Genomic DNA, 15,866 nt, shown 5'->3' on the forward strand with positions numbered 1-15,866 from the left:
TTTTTCCTCGTCGTGCAATATCCGACCACCCGGAGCAGGTCCGCTCCCTCCCGTTGAGGTTCTTCCACTTTTCACCTCCGCCGAGCCGACGTCCATTACGAATTTGTATAGGGCGGGCCCGTGCGTGTACACCGGCATCACGGGGCCGTTCTTCTCCGCCATGAGGACCCGGGCGTCGCGGAGCACGGAGCGGCCTGCCCGGCAGTTGAAGTCCGCCCCGACGCCGCCGCCGACCCTCGTCCCAACCGACGACTTCTCCAAAATGTATCTGGAATCCATTTTTTTCTTCAGAGCGGGGGGCGAGTGGAGACTAAAGAAAGAAAACCAGCTTTCTATAGGTTTTAGTGCAAATTGCTGGAGTTGGATACATTTATCAGGATTGTCTCGACTTGATCGGACTCTTAAACTTTCTGCTCTACATGCAAAGTTTTCGTTTTTTTCCCACCGCCGCCTCCAGCAGGATCTCCAGCTGCCGCCCGGTCCGGACGATTCAAGATTGTTTTGCCTCTTTCCTCCAAACCGACACCACGCCCCCTCTGCCTCGCACCCATTGGTCCGCCGCGCGCATAAACATTACATTCTGGCACGCGTCCACGGCGAGGCGAGCTCTGATTGGCTGCTGCCGCTGCGTCAATCACTGTGTTTTTTAATCCGAGCGCTGTGGGTGGAAGGACGAGAGGGGGGTGTGTCCTCCAGTTCACCGGCCGGTGTTTGTGGACGGAGACGTGAGCGGAGGCAGCCGCCAGGCCTCAGCTGTAACTGCGCATTTATCTGCCTGCAGATGGTGAGCTAGCGAGTCGTGCTCGTGTTTGCACAAAGTAAACTGTGCAGGCGTGTTATTATCGATGAAGTGAGCCTCTTGAGTCAGAGTGTTTACTCCAGCAGAAGTTTAAAAACCCAATCTACTATGAGAAGTGTTTTAAAAACCACAGTTGTCATCGTGCAGACCTCAACACGATGGCGTCTGCAAACAATAAGCAGTGGTATTAGAAGCCAAGATAAAAAATGATATCACAGTATATACACATGTCATTACAAGTAACTCTTCTGCATTCAAGATCAAAAGTATCCGCATTGAACATTTATTCAATTTAAGTATGAAAAGTACTTTTTGTAGTTTTCAAAAAGGGCCTCTGAGTGTTAAAAGCACATTGAGCCATTTCTGTGTTTTGATTTGAATGTTGTTTGAACTCTTGTGTATTTATAAGCTTAATTCCTATTTTTGAACCGATTGCATTTGACATTTCAAAATCTTGAAATGGGAAGTAACAATATTTTCCTGTGATAGTAGTGAAGTAGCAGAAAATGGAAATATTAAGGGGAAAAGTACCAGTACCACAAAACGTAATACATGTACTTAAGTTCCACCAGTGACAATAACATGAATCCCTGTACTAAATAATGAGCCCGAGACAATTAGACTGCAATAAACACAGACTGTCATGTAGCTGTGGGTTCCAAAAGTCAGAGACCATGCACTTTCCCAACGAAGTGTGTAGGTACACTTTTTGATTTAATCCAAGCCAACGTTGAGGTCTAGTTTGTGACTTGGTTGAGTTAAAAAGTGGACAAATTAAGAGATACTTTGTTTTTTTATTTCCTTGCAATGCAAAATATAGTATTTTCCTAAGAAAATGGAGGAATTTTTCTCATATTTTTCTCTATTTGTTTTGTCATGGTGTCATGTAGATACACAGTGGAGGATGTAGTCTCATTGCAAAGTATTTGTTTGACTGAACTGTTCCTGCCTACATTAGATGCATATATGTGATATTCAATATATTTGTATAATTTAACAACTTGCTTGATGTAGAATTAGCCATAGTAAGATGGAATTTATGAACACCAAACAAATTGTAATATTGGAAGATGCAGTATATTAGTGTTTGTTTCCTTCTCTCTCAATCTAAACTATTTCTAAAGTGCCTGCAGAGCACAGCCCATTAAAGTTTATTGCTTGATTCTACACAAACACATTTTACTGCAAATTGAATGTATTGTAAGCTACAGTTATTACTGTGAGTCTGCTTCAGCGCTCCAACCTGGTATAATAACGTGTATGAAGCAATAACACTACAGGCAAAAGACAGAGACGCGTTATAATGTGCCACTTTATTAGAAAAGTAAAAACTCACTTAAATATTTTATGAAGGTTAATATAAAACATTACAATCTTTTGCATATCTGCACTGTCACTATATTTTTTATTATATTTGCTATTTTTAGACTAAACCCTGTGCTTTAAGAACATACAACATTGGCTACAGCTGTCACAGCAGTATTGGCCCATAATTATATCTGAAGACAATTTTCAAACAGCATCTGTATCTGTATGGAAAGCATGAAACATTTTGCATCCACAAAGTACAATGTGTCTGTGATAACCATCTTTTTTTTCAACAAATATACTGTATACTGTATGTTACATTGGAACAACATCAGAACAGCAGCAGAGTATTTTTACACATTTACATCATCATACTGTATTTGTTTGTGCAATGAACATCGGTCTCGATCAGTGTGTGACAGTGCTCAGCAAAAAATATATCAGGTCAGTGCTTTCTCTGAGGATAAAGAAAATGTGACGCGTAAAGTGACAGCCAGAGGAGAAGGATTAAGTGTGATAGTGATTTCCTGCCAGCGTTGTCTAAAGGTAGCCTCAACAGAGCTTGTTAAGCTTCTCAGCTGTTAGCCATTTCTCATATCAGTCAGTGGTTGAGCCATTGGTGCATCGTTCATATTAGACATGGGGTTGGCCTGACCCACAATCCCCCATATCACTCCCAGAGTCCCTCAGAACTGGACATCAAACGCCACTCCCCTGCACAGCGAGGGAGCGAGGTGAAGCAGAGAAGAGAGAGGTCTGTGTCGGTTACTGGAGGATAAACACAGCTGGGGGAGGAGTGTATGCAAGGGTCGACCAAGTGGAAGCAAAATGTGCTTCTTCCCCGAAACTGTAAACGCACATGGCTCAATGTTGCTGTGTGTGTGTGTGCCTGCCAGTGTACAAGTGTGCATGCACGCTATGAGGAGGAGGAGGAGGGTCTTTTGCATCCATGTCCATTTGCAGTGTTTCTCATCTAGCTCCACACTAGCTGATCTCCATCTCCCTCCCCCACCTCTGCCGCTCTGTCTTGCTCCCCCAGAGGAGAGGATAAACAACTCTCGGCCCTAAACTCTCCGTGCTTTCTCTCTCTCTTTTTCTCCTCTCTTCCTTCGAGTTGTTGCTTTGGAAAAAAAAATAGAATGCTGCTTTGCATCACGTGGCAAAAAATTACAACAGAAAAGATCAACGAACAAGAGATCAATTAAGTACCACAATATTTGTTTTCATCTCCATATATCAAAGCATGCACTTTTTTGATCAAGCAGAAAAAATTGCACCAACAACATAAACATACTTTTTTTATGGCAGTGGCATGAGCTATTTAACCAATGGTATTGTCAGTAAGTAATAACAAAAAGAAACAGTGCATAAAATACAGAGTGCAATCATTTTTACATACTTTCAGATGCAGTAGCATTTGTGAGTGTATGCTACTAAGATTTTTAAACCCGTTTTTTCTTTGTTTTCTCATGTTTGTCTCAGGGAGCTCATTCTAATGCATCCTCCATCTCTCAGCCTGTGAGCATTTTGTATCCCTCTCCAGCTCTTATCTTCATGCCCATTTATTAAGGCTCAAATGTTTTGTTTTCTTCCGCTGTTTTAATGTTGCCCAAATCTACATGGGAAAGACATTGTTTACAATGGAAGAGAACTCTGCCTGGAGGTGAGGGTGGGGGAGAGGGTGAGGGGCAACCTTCCAAAGGACACTTGCAGGCAATTTTCATGCCCAGCTCTTTATTTTGCTTGGAGCCCAAACCTTCTGTCTGGTGAGTTGCAGGGCCACTCTGGTTCTGTCTTGAGACCAGGGAGCAAATCAGGACGGCATTTTGAAAACACCCTTCAAAACTCACTAATGCACGATTAAGCAAACCAGTCCTGCAGCTGGCCAGTGCAAAATTAAAATGGTCCTAAGATCGTATGTTTTCAAAGCCCAAAGGATATGACATATTAACTGCATAGAATAAAACATCCTGTGTTATTTTGGGCACTTTCACTTCCCTATTTATTTTTTGTTTTTAATATTCTGCTCTCATTTGATCCCAGTAATATAGTTAACATCTCACACTGTGAAATTTGTCACCCACTCGATGCCCCTGACCTGATCACTTACCCTGCATGACTCTGCCAAGTCTGAGTGTATCCATGTGGGGGTGTGCTGAGGTGTGTCATCATGTTTGCCAAATCTGAGCACCGATTGTTAACTAATCTCATGATTTACGTGAAGATACTTTATTGCGCAAGAGTCCATTTTTATATTTATCACTAGGGCTGTTATTGTTAATTGCTAATACATTTAGGGCACGTTGATGGTAATTTGTCTAACTGTGACAAAAGGCTTTATTGGCCTCTTTGCTTTGAGAACTACAAATTATATGGGCTATGTTTGAACAAAGCACCACAATTCAGTTGGCCAGGCAATAGGCCACTGTGCACAGAGAACCTGTTTCAGATGTTTGCTTAGTGAGAGCTAAGCACAGCAAATCTCTGTAACATCCATCTGCTTATATTACATAAGTCCCACCAAGAGGAGGCCTATGGGTGTGTGTTGTGCTTGTGCTTGTGTGTGTGTATGGGTGACAATAGCTATCGTTGTGCCTTACGCTCCTAATACATCCAGGCTCCTTGCTACTACAGTTTATGTTCAGGTGTGTTTGAGTTTGCACAATGCATGCAAATTTATTTTGTTATACATATATTAAAGTGTTTTTTTTTCTTTCTCATGTTGTGAGTTTCATCACATACTCTTTAAAGAGTACGGTGTTCATATAAAAATAAAGATATTATGGAAAATGATGCACAAACAGGTGAGTATGTTTAGTGACACAGTAGATTAAAGATGTACAGTTAATTCCAGTTCTTCTCTTAGTTTTTTTTCTTGGTTGTTGAAATGTATTTGGTCCATATTTGGGCTGGACTAGGCTTAGGCTGGTTCTGAAGTGCAGACCAATCAAGGGAAGTCTGAACCTGGACAAAGACCCTGTTTGTACCTGATGTCAACACAAAAATGGATCCTCATGTTGTTTGTCTATAGAGGGCCTTGTATCTATGTACAGTAACCTGCTGGCAGGTGAACAGGGTCCCGCTCCTGACTCAGTACCAGAGGGTTCTGGGCCCCTTCTGACAGTCAGTCAGCTACAGGCCAGTGACGTACATCTCCATCCCATCATTGAAGGTGAAGATGGTGGTGGTGCTGGCGCTGTTAGCCCCTTGTTTCACATCACTGATGGTCTCATAGAAGTTTTCCCCACCAGGCAGGCCTCTAGCAGGCAGGGCGGTGGGTCCTGAGCCCTGAGGTGCCGCTGGTGCTGCTTGTTGTTGCTGCGGCGTCGGCTTCTTTCTCTTCAGAGTGGCACTACCCCCTGCTGTGCCGTTATTGGTTCCCCCCTGCTCACGTTTCCTTTGGCTGTCGATAGTAGCATACGCAGGGTCAGACTCAGCCACCGCGCATGTGGACCAGGACCTGTCTCCAAACGACTCGTAGCAGGGCTCCTCTTGGGAACGTGCCGGGCCCTGGACTCCTCTTCCTCGCCCACGGGAACCTGCGTTTCCCCTCTCCCCACCGAAGGAGCGGGGGAGGGTCTTTGCTCCGTTGTTTTCCATAGGAGGTTTCTTCTTCTGGGATTTACACACGATGGAGTAAGTGTCTGCAATCTGAGAGGACAGGAGCAGAGTATGGTGTCAGTTAATGGCACGGAACTATAGTCCAACTATGTCCTTCAGTCTATGGGTGACAGTACTTGAAATAGAAGGTGACTGTATCTCTGCTTGATTCATGGCCCTGTTCCTATAAGTGAAGGTGATACAGCCTACACATGATATATGTGCTGGGATTTCAATCATGTGCAGATTTCTATATTTAAGCATGTATGTACTTATATCTTTATGTATACAGGGAATAAAGTAACAATATGTTAACATGAAAGTAAACATATCATGCTGTTAATTTGGTGTCTGAGCATGGATTGTGTGGAAGTGCACAGTAGTTTGCACATGTGTTGACAGAGCTTGCTCTCGGCTGTAACCTGACCTATTTTGACAGGGTAGGATAAGACAGAGTAAACTGTGTTATCAGTCCGTTGAGGTCTAGGCAAAGAGACAAAGTTAGCATTGCAGTGGATGAACCTGTTAAAATTTCGCCACAACTGCTTTGGCAAGAGAACAGCAGGGTATGGTGTGAAAGATCTGGATCTCGCAGAGAAAAAAAACTGTTGTTCATTAATGGACTTTGCTCTGAATGATGCAAATGTACTTGTTTTCTCGACTGTGTTCACTGCAGGTGTCTGTAAATACAGTGTCTGTGTGTTTTCTGTACAAGTGTACTTTACAGTGTAGAGCGTCATATTTTATATCTTCGACTCGCAGTTGACTGGCATGTGTGAGGTCTTCTGGGGAATTCAGATAAACCAGTGCTGTGACCTCTGGCATTTCTGTGTCAAAATTCCACAAGGAGAGCACAAGACTAGAGGATTGTGGGACATGGTCATGTTTACCTTCCGTGTTCACACCCAGACTAACAGCTCTGCTCTAGTGGCCCTGAGAAACACTGGCTATGCAAACTTTCTCTCTCCCTCTCCCTCTGTCTTTCACACACACACACACATTTTTGTTCTGCTTGAAAAAAACTGAAACCTGAGAGCACACAGACAATGGACAAAACATTGAGTTGGTGTGCTCGCCTTGCATTTACTTTAATGGAGCCGTTATATTTGAAATCTTCCAAAAGAGAAACATAACATCAGGAAATGCGATTAAAGTGAAAACCGCTGTAAATTTAACTGTAAAGATCTCTCTCTCTTTCCGTCACTGACAAACCTCAAGTGACACGGATACCCTGCCCCCACAAATCTCTTGTGTGACCTTTTTGGATAAACAAAGACCCTGGCGTATGCTACAAGTGTGTGCACACAATGTGCATTGTGTGTGTGTGTGCATATGTGCAATTGCATGAGTGTGGGTGCATCTGAGCACACAGAATTTGCAGCTCTGTGCAGCAGAGGAAGGAAGTCACAAGATGATGGGGATTTCAAAACTGGGCTGCAGCTGTTGAGGAAGCCTGTGCACTGTATGTTTTCTTTTCTTCTCCCCTCAGCCTGCTCTTCTCTCCGTTAAGTCTCTGATGCCGCTTTAACTCTCTGCCCAGACTTTGGAAAGTCCTTTTTAATTTCGGCACACAGCGATTATCCATGGAAACACAACAGTATTCATAAGTGATGCATCTCTGTGTGATCAACTTTATGAATAGCAAAAATGGTGCAAGTTTCCAAACGGTCTGCAAGCAGTTGATATTCATCTGGTAAGACATGCTTTGCGCAGCGTGATTGGTCGGGGAAGGCAGCGCCTCCTAATAACCACAAAGGGAGTGGAGCAGAAGGAAAGAGCGCCAGAGGAGAGGAGGAGATTTAGGTGGGAGTGGAAACTCAACACCTTTTGATGGCTGCAACTGACAACCTCCAGAGGATACAAAGTGTATGGGCATGTTAGGGCAACAACAAACTATCCAGTGGAAAAACACTAAGGAAGAGAAAAAGTTTAAAAAAGAAGAAAAAAACCTGGACAGAAAGTTAGAGGGAAATAAAAATAAATTGGGAGAGAGCGATTGCAGAATGCAGTCAAGGCCAGCTGCTCTGTGTACCAGTCTGACTTGCAGAGGAGTAGTTTAACTATTGAGCATAACAACAGAGACTTAACCCTTTAATCTCCACATACAGCAGCTTCCAAACTTTTTGGTTCAACACTGACTTAATCAAAAAAGTTACCAGTAGCTTAAAACTGTATAAAACTTACTTCACTCTAACATGTCTCCCTGAATAGATACATTCAATTCCTTGTCATCAAAATTATCTTTTGTATTAATAACCCCAAACTGTGTGAAGTCACTTGTCAAAATCCAGAGTGAGTCCTCAATCATACATACACCACCGAAGTTACTGTCCAGCAGAGAGGGAACAAAGGGGGAGAGAGGGAGATCGAGTGGGGTTGCTGTGAGTGGAAGAGCATGTGTTGTATGTGACATGATTGGTGAGTGCAGGCTTCCCCCCTATCACCACCAGACACACTCCGCCACATACAGTATATACATACAGGGCTCATCACGTTCTGTCTGCATGAGCCCAGGAGATAAAACAGCGAACCCCTACACGAATGAATGCAAAGTGGTCTGATCCGCCGGGTGCGTTGTGACTTACAGTCAAGACGTACCAGCAAGCGGGGGGCTGGGAGATTGGGGTCAGGGTTCAGGCAGGGGGGTTGGGAGTGCATGGATCGATGTAACGAAACCTCTGGAGGAAGCAAAAACCTCATATGACAGGCAGGCCAAAGGGCAGCGGCAGCATGACGGTGTGCCCAATCAAATGTGCACCCCGCTCAGTAAACACAGCAGTCACAAATCAGAGAGCTATGCGTCTTTCCGTCTGCCTGTTGTCCTTCCGCTCCCCTGTGGAGGGGTTCCCCATTCCTCCCTACTACCCCCCACCACCACATACACACACGTGTACTACCTCCTTTGCAGTTGGGGGCGATGGGTGTCCCTGTCCGTTCTCGCCGCGGTGTGGAGGTGGGTGCAAGGTGATGATGTCATCGTCCTCTGGAGGCTTCCAAATGTACTGCTCCCCGTTGCCCATGAACACGGCCTCCTGGTAAACAAAACCAATTGAGGTTCTCAGGCAAGTGTTGTAATCATGACGGATTCTTTGTGCAATGATGCAGAAATGTTTAAATCATGTAATTACATGTAATAATAACACAGTGCCTTGCTTCACTGTGTGTCGGTTTTTGACCTTTGCCAAAGAAGTTGTGTTTTCACCGCTGTCCGTTTGTTTGTTGGTTGCTTTGTATGTTAATTTATTCATAAGAAAGATTATACAAAAACAACTGATTGGATTTCCATTAAAACTCAGTGGAAGGATGTGGTCAGAGAAGAACCCATTCAATTTTGGCGCAGATGCAGGTTGTTTTTATTTTTTACATTTTAGTTTATTTCTCAGGAAATAATTCATGGATCTTATAAAAAATATAAAAAAATATTTAGGGAACTGATATCGCTGAGTGTTTGAAATTTGGTGCAGCTTGATTGAATTCAAAGAGACTGATGGGCCTTGACAGAGAAATGCACTCGACTGAGTGGCATTCTAGTTTTTGTCCTAAGACCTACGAGCTGAGAAAGTTTTCATTTGTTATTTTTGCTAAAAAAATAGTTAATAGAGTCATTGTTGCACGAGCAGATTGTATATGTGTGTCTGTGTGTGTATGTGTATAGGTGTCAGAGATCATGGCTGCATGAATGACAACACACTTACACTGTTAGAATAATATGGACCATTTATTAATCAGATTTGGTCAGAGCTGCTCTCATCAGAATTACTGACGGAACAGGGTTATTGTCATATAAGTGTCACTTCTGCAGCTTTCTGATGAGAGAAGTCTGTATTTCCAAATCCACATATGTAAAATGATCTGTCTTTTGTATTTCTGTTGCGCTCTCCAAGGGCAGCTTTTATGTCGAGATCCAAACAAACGAATCAGCGAGTGGCACTGTCATAAAGAGAGTGGGCGTTGGAAAACAGTCTCTTCAGCTGGCAGCTGCTCTGAAACCAGCTCCTAACTGGAATCAGATGCTTCTGACATTTCCTCCTCTGTTGCCACAGCTTTATGTTTCTGTTACTACTGAGTGAAGTGTCACCACAGCCGATTACTGAATGGCTCGTGCTGCGCAAGTGTCAAGGAACTGCCTGCTCAATTGTTGAACATTCATTAAGAGTTTTATTGGTTTCTCCACACTCTGTGAATTATCTTTCCTCAAGGTTTTGACAAATCCATTTAGTCAAAGACGATGCTGCAAATACTCAACCCCCATCAATTGCTCATTGTAATTCTAGCGAGATTCAAAGATTTTTGTATCGTATCTACATTTTGTGTCTCTTTAACAGCAGTTATTCACGAACCAGGCTGCGTGTGGTAAAACAACAACCGAACTAGTAACTGCTTTTGTTAAATTTCGATCACTGCTGGTGCTCGAGAGCAATTAGAAAACAATTAGAAAGCACGAGGTGGCATGTGCACATACGACCTAGGATGATTAAATGTTTATAAGCTCCTCCTGTGCAGTGTGGGGGAGTAATAGAAGCCGTGGCAGAGTAAATGGCTTCAGTATGTGACCATTATTTATCCCAACAGTGGCTGCTGGCTACCTGTTAGCCTGTTTCTAGATAGACTTGCTGATTGATTCAATGCGAACACACACACACACACACACACACACACACACACACACACAGAGAGACAGGCAGCTTGGAAGCCTGCCAAGCTCTTACATAATACATCCTTCCACTCTCGACTCTGGCCACTCTGGTGCCGAGCTGCGCAGCACAGTGCACAGGGGCGGAAGAAACGCACATATTCGCACACATGCACACGCACACACTATCAAGGATTTTACAGATACGCAGATTAAAAGTTCAGGTCAACAAAGGGGCCAACATCCACAGCTGAAGCAAAATTGTTTTTCAACAACCATATCAATCTCCTCAAATCACTAACACAAAAGACAAAGTCTTTTTTTTTTTTTGATCTGGAAATCACACAAAAGCAGACGTGTGTGTGCCAGCAAACCCACAGGAAAGGCTGATGACCATCCGAGCATTGTGTCTCTATTTCCCTACTGCCCTAAACTGTTAAAACTCAACCCAGCTGGAAGTATATTATTATTTTGGGGGCATTATATTCTACTGTAAATCCATTTGTGTTGCATTGCTTGAAAAAGAAAAGTGTTACACAAATAAATCTGATTGATTAACTGACTGCTTGATTTAAGTTGGTTAGTTAATCAATTGTTGGTAGGTAGTAGGTAGGTAGCTATTAGCTTTGTTCACACATGCACACACTTACACTGACAGTAAATGAAATAAAGTATAAATGTGTGGTATAATTTGATTTGAAACCATTGAGGGACTGAAATAATCTAAATCCTCAGGCTTAACCATGAAGAGCAGTTTGTTTGTGGACAGTGGCCTCTGGTGGTGAGTGGGCAGGCTTACAGTTTGAAGAATTGGAGGGTTTTGGTAATGACGTGCGGTGCCTGAGGTTGTTGGGGAGCATATTGAACCAATGATTCGTGTACCTTTGGGAAGGAGTGCAGGTGGAATGGCTCCAGTGGCTTGCGTGGAAACTCCTGACTGCGATGCAGTGGAGGAGGAGCAGCAGAGGGTGAATCACTCACGCTCGACTGGCTGTCTGACTGGCTGTCGGCCCCGTTGTTTTCCTTCCTGCTTGTCTTGTCAACCTTCAAACATTGAGGCAACAGTGAAAACATCATCTATAAATGTACACGCAGCAAAAAGTCCACAGAGCATTTTAGGATTTTTCTTGCATCTTAAGCTGGAGAGTTGATACTAATCTTTCATTTATGTTACTTTTACGTAATGAGTCAAAGCCTGACAAGATAATGGATTAATTATTATATCTACATGCAGAGTTACTAAAATACATTAAATACCCTGATAACTCTAGTGTCTGGTTTAGTGTGATGTCAGTTAATACTTTCCATCCAATCAAATCACAAAACTTTCAGAAATGTTTTAAAATTTGCAGATCATTGATAATGATAATGATCTTTGTTATCTCTGTGTCTGTGTAAAAACAGGCTGAACTTCTTTCTGTAAATGCTATAATGTAGAGTTTCTAAATCCCATAAAAAACAAAATACTTATTTATTAAATCAATACAGGGGGGCGTTACCGAGATAACTGATATGTATGTTTAAAATTACCTTTTTGAACTTGCGTATGGAAGCGTACTCGGCTGCAGTCGGATCTTGAATAGCCAGAGATTTAACAGAAGACAGGGGGGACCTACTGACACCGCTCACCCCATTACCTCTTCCATTCATCGGACCATTAATGGTGCCGTTCCCCCTGCCGTTCCCTCTGCTTCCCTGTGAGCCAAAAAATAAACATATAAGCTCTCTCATGACTAGAGGTGTCAGTTACAAACAAATTACTGTTAAACTGTAAACTGTTACAGAACCAGAAGTTTTAGCTGTTTATCATTAATTTCATCAACTGAATCTGCAGCTGATACTTGTCGAACATGTGCAGAGAGTTGACCTGTATGTTCCATTTCATTTAAAGGTATATAATAAGTGTTGGATCTGCGTGTATATACGTACGTTTCCAAGCCCGTTTCCATTGCGGCCTCCGTTGGTATGAGCTGGCGGGCTTTGGGCAGCCCTGACTAAAGCTGGCGTGTTGGATGATGTGGACGGCGGGGCAGAGGGTACCCTGAGGCCTGTTTCACCCTCCCGGACGCCTACACTTTCATACAGGCCATCGTCCAGGCCGTGGGTCGGGGTGGGGTTGTTGCGCAGGCCCACCTCGGTGTAAGTGTGGTCTCTGGCCTCCCCTCCTCCTGCCCCTCCTCCTGCCCCTCCTGCCCCTCCTCCTCCTCCTCCTCCCCCCCCTTCTCCTCCCGTCTCCCCTCCCTCCCCCTGGCCAGATCCCTGGGGACTGGTGGGGATCTGGGGTAGCTGGCGCCCATGGGAGGGCCTCAGGTCTGTCTGGGAGCAGCGACTGTGGAGGAGCAGGAGGTCCATACTGGCTGGACGGCTCTTACTAACAGCTGCACGGAGAGGAAGAGGAGGAAGGAGGGGACAGGACTGAAATGGTGAAACAGCTCAGGGTTGTTTGTCATACACTGTCACACACAAACTGTCAGTCCACACTTACAGTTTCCATTGCAGGGGAAGCGATTGATCTCATGCAGCCTGGTGTCAGACTTGCTCATGGAGTTCAGTTTGGGATGGCGGAGTGTGCCCTGCTGTCACACACACAAACGGACACGTCAACACAGGAACAAAACATGCAAACACCGGCACGTGTATCTGTGCACACAAAAGAGGGAGGAAGCTCACAGGGAACAGAGCAGGAGGAGATGGAGAGAGTAAAAAACAAATGCATGTCTCACCATATTTACAGATGTCCCTTTCTCTCCGGCTGGAGGGTGCTTGCTCTTGCTTTTTCTGACACAGCATCAAAGTGAGGAAGGTCAACAGGAGCCGGTGGACAGAGAGAGAACATACAAACACACTCAGAGAGCATAGATACTATCAGCACCCGGCGCTGGCTAGGGCACGAATGTCCTTGCTTGATAACAACAACCCAGTCAAACAGTGAGGGGAGCGTGCGTCGGGTTTTTGCCAAAGTAGAGGATGTCCCTCACAGAGAAACTTTACTTTTTTGGTTTGTTTTTGTCTGTTAGCAAAATTACACAAAAATATCCAAATTCCCCTTGAGCCAGATGCTGCACCCAACCAAGCAGAGGTATGTGCTCTATGAGTGCCATTTTAGTTTTTATTGTAAGACCAAGAATTATGTTGTAGTTTCCTTTATGCTGATCCTCTTTTCTGTTAAACTTTACAATCCTCTGGCATCAGTCTTGTGAGAAAAATGTATCTACAGGAGTGTTGTGGATCCCGGCGGATCCCTGGAGGAGGCTGTATCCATAGGAAACAGTTGATATGGTGAACGAGTGACGATATGAGAAGAAGTAAGAAGACAAAAGCTTCAGAGTGCAGGTGTGACTGCAAGAACTGTTCTTGCACTTTAGAGGGTGAGGATCTGCACCTTGTAATGTGTGAGATTTTACTGCTACAACACGGCAATAAATAGCATTTCAAGTGAGGAAGATGGTGCGAGAACCTCACAGATTCAATTTATCATACAAGTAGTTTGAACAATATCTGAGCACTAGAATGGCACGCAGTGCAGTGCAGCGCATACCTCTGCCAGGTTAGTAAATTCAATCAAATTGTTTCACACATAATTTCATAGATATCAGTGACCATTAATTATTCCCTCGGAAATTAGCGAAAAGATAGGGTTGGTATTTGTTGAAATCCTCTTCATGCTCCGATCATCATAACCAGAGTCTTCAGCTGGGAGACGTACACCACTGAAGCAGAGACGGTCTCCACAAGTTAGCGAGTTAGTCACGGAAAATTAGGTTCTAGAAGTTATCAGTGCACGTTCGTATGTTATGTAGTTTTGACAATATATGTCTGATGAGAAGGGATGAGGGATGTATCTGATGCATATTATCAAAGTGTAGGCTCCTCTTGCTAGCTCGACCAACCCTAGATTTAATGGGTTCTTTCTTGGTTCATGCCACATTCTTCCACCAAGTTTCGTGGAAATCGGTTCAGTAGTTTTTTTACATAATAATCCTGCTGATGAACAAACCATCGGACAGGGGCAACATCCTATCATCCTAGGTGGAGGTAATACAAGTAGCAGGGTCAGTTGTGTCAGCTCTGTGTTACTGCAGTTACTGTAGCTGCTGTCTTCTCCAATGAGCTGGAACTACATGTGATTTTCAGACTAAAATCTCCCACAAGCCTCAGCTTCAAAAAGCGCAGGGTTTATTTTAAATCAATAGCAGCAGGTTTCTCTTTCCAGGATCTTTGGCATTAGTGCATGAAAAAGTGAATTTGAACAGGTGAGCTTCTGAACACTCGGCTCCTCAGCATCACCGACATCCAGTTGGGAGCATGCATTTTGTTCTTAAGATCTTTACAACGATGTTGTTTTATTTCCATGACATGAGCTGGTTTGACATTTCGTTTCCCTACATCCTTATCTGTGTATCCCATGGCAACAAAGCCACAGTGCAGCCTCTGATTGGTCCCCGAGGATTGTGTGTGAGGGAGAGAAAAAAAACGGGCTGTTCCATTGCTCTTGCCTGGCGCAGAGTCTGATCCCCTTTAAACTGCAGGGTGTTCCACTGCTCCTGCCTGCTGAGGAGTCTGCTTAAGAGGGGTGACGCGAGGCTGCTCTGACTCTGGCCTGTCTCCTCAGTGTCCTGTAAACATCATTTCATCTGATCTGACATTCGCACGCTATTAACATTCATTACTGCCACTCCGCTCAGAGGAGGAGGATAAAAGAGATGGAGAGGACGGAGAAAGAGAAAGAAGGGAGGAGAAGAGTTCAGAAGTAGTAGAGACACATAAAAGCAAAAGAGGATCAGGGAGGGCATGAAAAAAGCTGGCTGCAGATTTGATAAAACTCTGGCTGTTCTCTTTTCTTATTTCAGTCCGCCCCCTTTACTCTTTCCCAAGTCCTGTGAGCGTTCCTCTTACCTTTGGCAGCCAACGCAGACGAGGACAATAAGGATGGTGACCACGAAGGCAGACGCTGCTGCAATGGCTCCCAGGAGAAGCAGGTTCTGGTAGGGAGGGTCCTCGACATCTGCTCTGTTGCCTTCCATGACAGCCACTCACTCACTCACTCACTCACTCACTCACTCAGTCACTCAGTCACTCAGTCACTTCCACTCGAGGTAAAACTCTGCCACAGAGACCGTCTGCTCAGGAAAACCTGCAGCGATAAGGGAAGAGTAAGAAAAGATACAAGGTTTGAGTGACATGAGAGATAAGAACAAACTGAAGAAATGAAATGCTGCAGAGAGCGAGGTGACAAAGTGTGTGTGTGTGTGTGTGTGTGTGTGTGTGTGTGTGTGTGTGTGTCGTGGTTTGCCTCTGGCTTTGTCACCGTCTCTCACTGACATATCAGTTTCTATTTTTGACTCACTCGGAGAATAATGCACAGAAAATAGAACACCTTACAAAGCAGCCAGTACCAGCGTGCCCAAAAAAAGATTTCATCACACTCTTTCTTTTTGTTAAAAAAGATGAAACAATACCGTAACATGCGTTTGACTAACCAGAGAGAGTCGTCTGAGGGTTTAACATCGAAAAAAATCAACCGAG

General features: G+C 44.0%; 2 protein-coding genes and 1 long non-coding RNA gene across 6 annotated transcripts in view; 1 reads left to right on the top strand and 2 right to left on the bottom strand.

The window, feature by feature from the left end:
* The window catches only part of slc2a4rg (SLC2A4 regulator), a 44,472-nt gene extending 39,228 nt beyond the window's left edge, over positions 1–5,244 (bottom strand). For both annotated transcript variants that reach the window (XM_020096193.2, XM_020096192.2), the window contains exon 1: positions 1–5,244. In XM_020096193.2, coding sequence (XP_019951752.2) covers positions 1–279 — 279 coding nt within the window. In that variant the 5' untranslated portion in view covers positions 280–5,244.
* The window catches only part of LOC138410522 (uncharacterized), a 27,781-nt gene continuing 12,572 nt past the window's right edge, over positions 658–15,866 (top strand). Inside the window, exons 1-2 of one of the 2 annotated variants that reach the window (XR_011243234.1) lie at positions 658–784; positions 15,191–15,325. This is a non-coding gene — a long non-coding RNA (uncharacterized lncRNA). Of the gene's footprint in view, positions 785–5,601; positions 5,744–15,190; positions 15,326–15,866 lie in introns of those variants that run through there. The other variant, XR_011243233.1, reaches the window with a different exon arrangement.
* Positions 2,094–15,866, bottom strand: part of LOC109635041 (hornerin) — a 37,079-nt gene continuing 23,306 nt past the window's right edge. The window contains exons 2-9 of one of the 2 annotated variants that reach the window (XM_069526938.1): positions 15,237–15,474; positions 13,064–13,118; positions 12,826–12,913; positions 12,270–12,718; positions 11,871–12,035; positions 11,223–11,384; positions 8,605–8,739; positions 2,094–5,758 (exon numbers count right to left, since the gene is read on the bottom strand). In XM_069526938.1, the coding sequence (XP_069383039.1) occupies positions 5,240–5,758; positions 8,605–8,739; positions 11,223–11,384; positions 11,871–12,035; positions 12,270–12,718; positions 12,826–12,913; positions 13,064–13,118; positions 15,237–15,364 (1,701 nt within the window). In that variant the 5' untranslated portion in view covers positions 15,365–15,474 and the 3' untranslated portion in view covers positions 2,094–5,239. Of the gene's footprint in view, positions 5,759–8,604; positions 8,740–11,222; positions 11,385–11,870; positions 12,036–12,269; positions 12,719–12,825; positions 12,917–13,063; positions 13,119–15,236; positions 15,475–15,866 lie in introns of both variants that reach the window. The other variant, XM_069526937.1, reaches the window with a different exon arrangement.

The sequence above is a fragment of the Paralichthys olivaceus genome, chromosome 6, assembly GCF_024713975.1.
Source record: "Paralichthys olivaceus isolate ysfri-2021 chromosome 6, ASM2471397v2, whole genome shotgun sequence".
Taxonomy (NCBI): Eukaryota; Metazoa; Chordata; class Actinopteri; order Pleuronectiformes; family Paralichthyidae; genus Paralichthys; species Paralichthys olivaceus.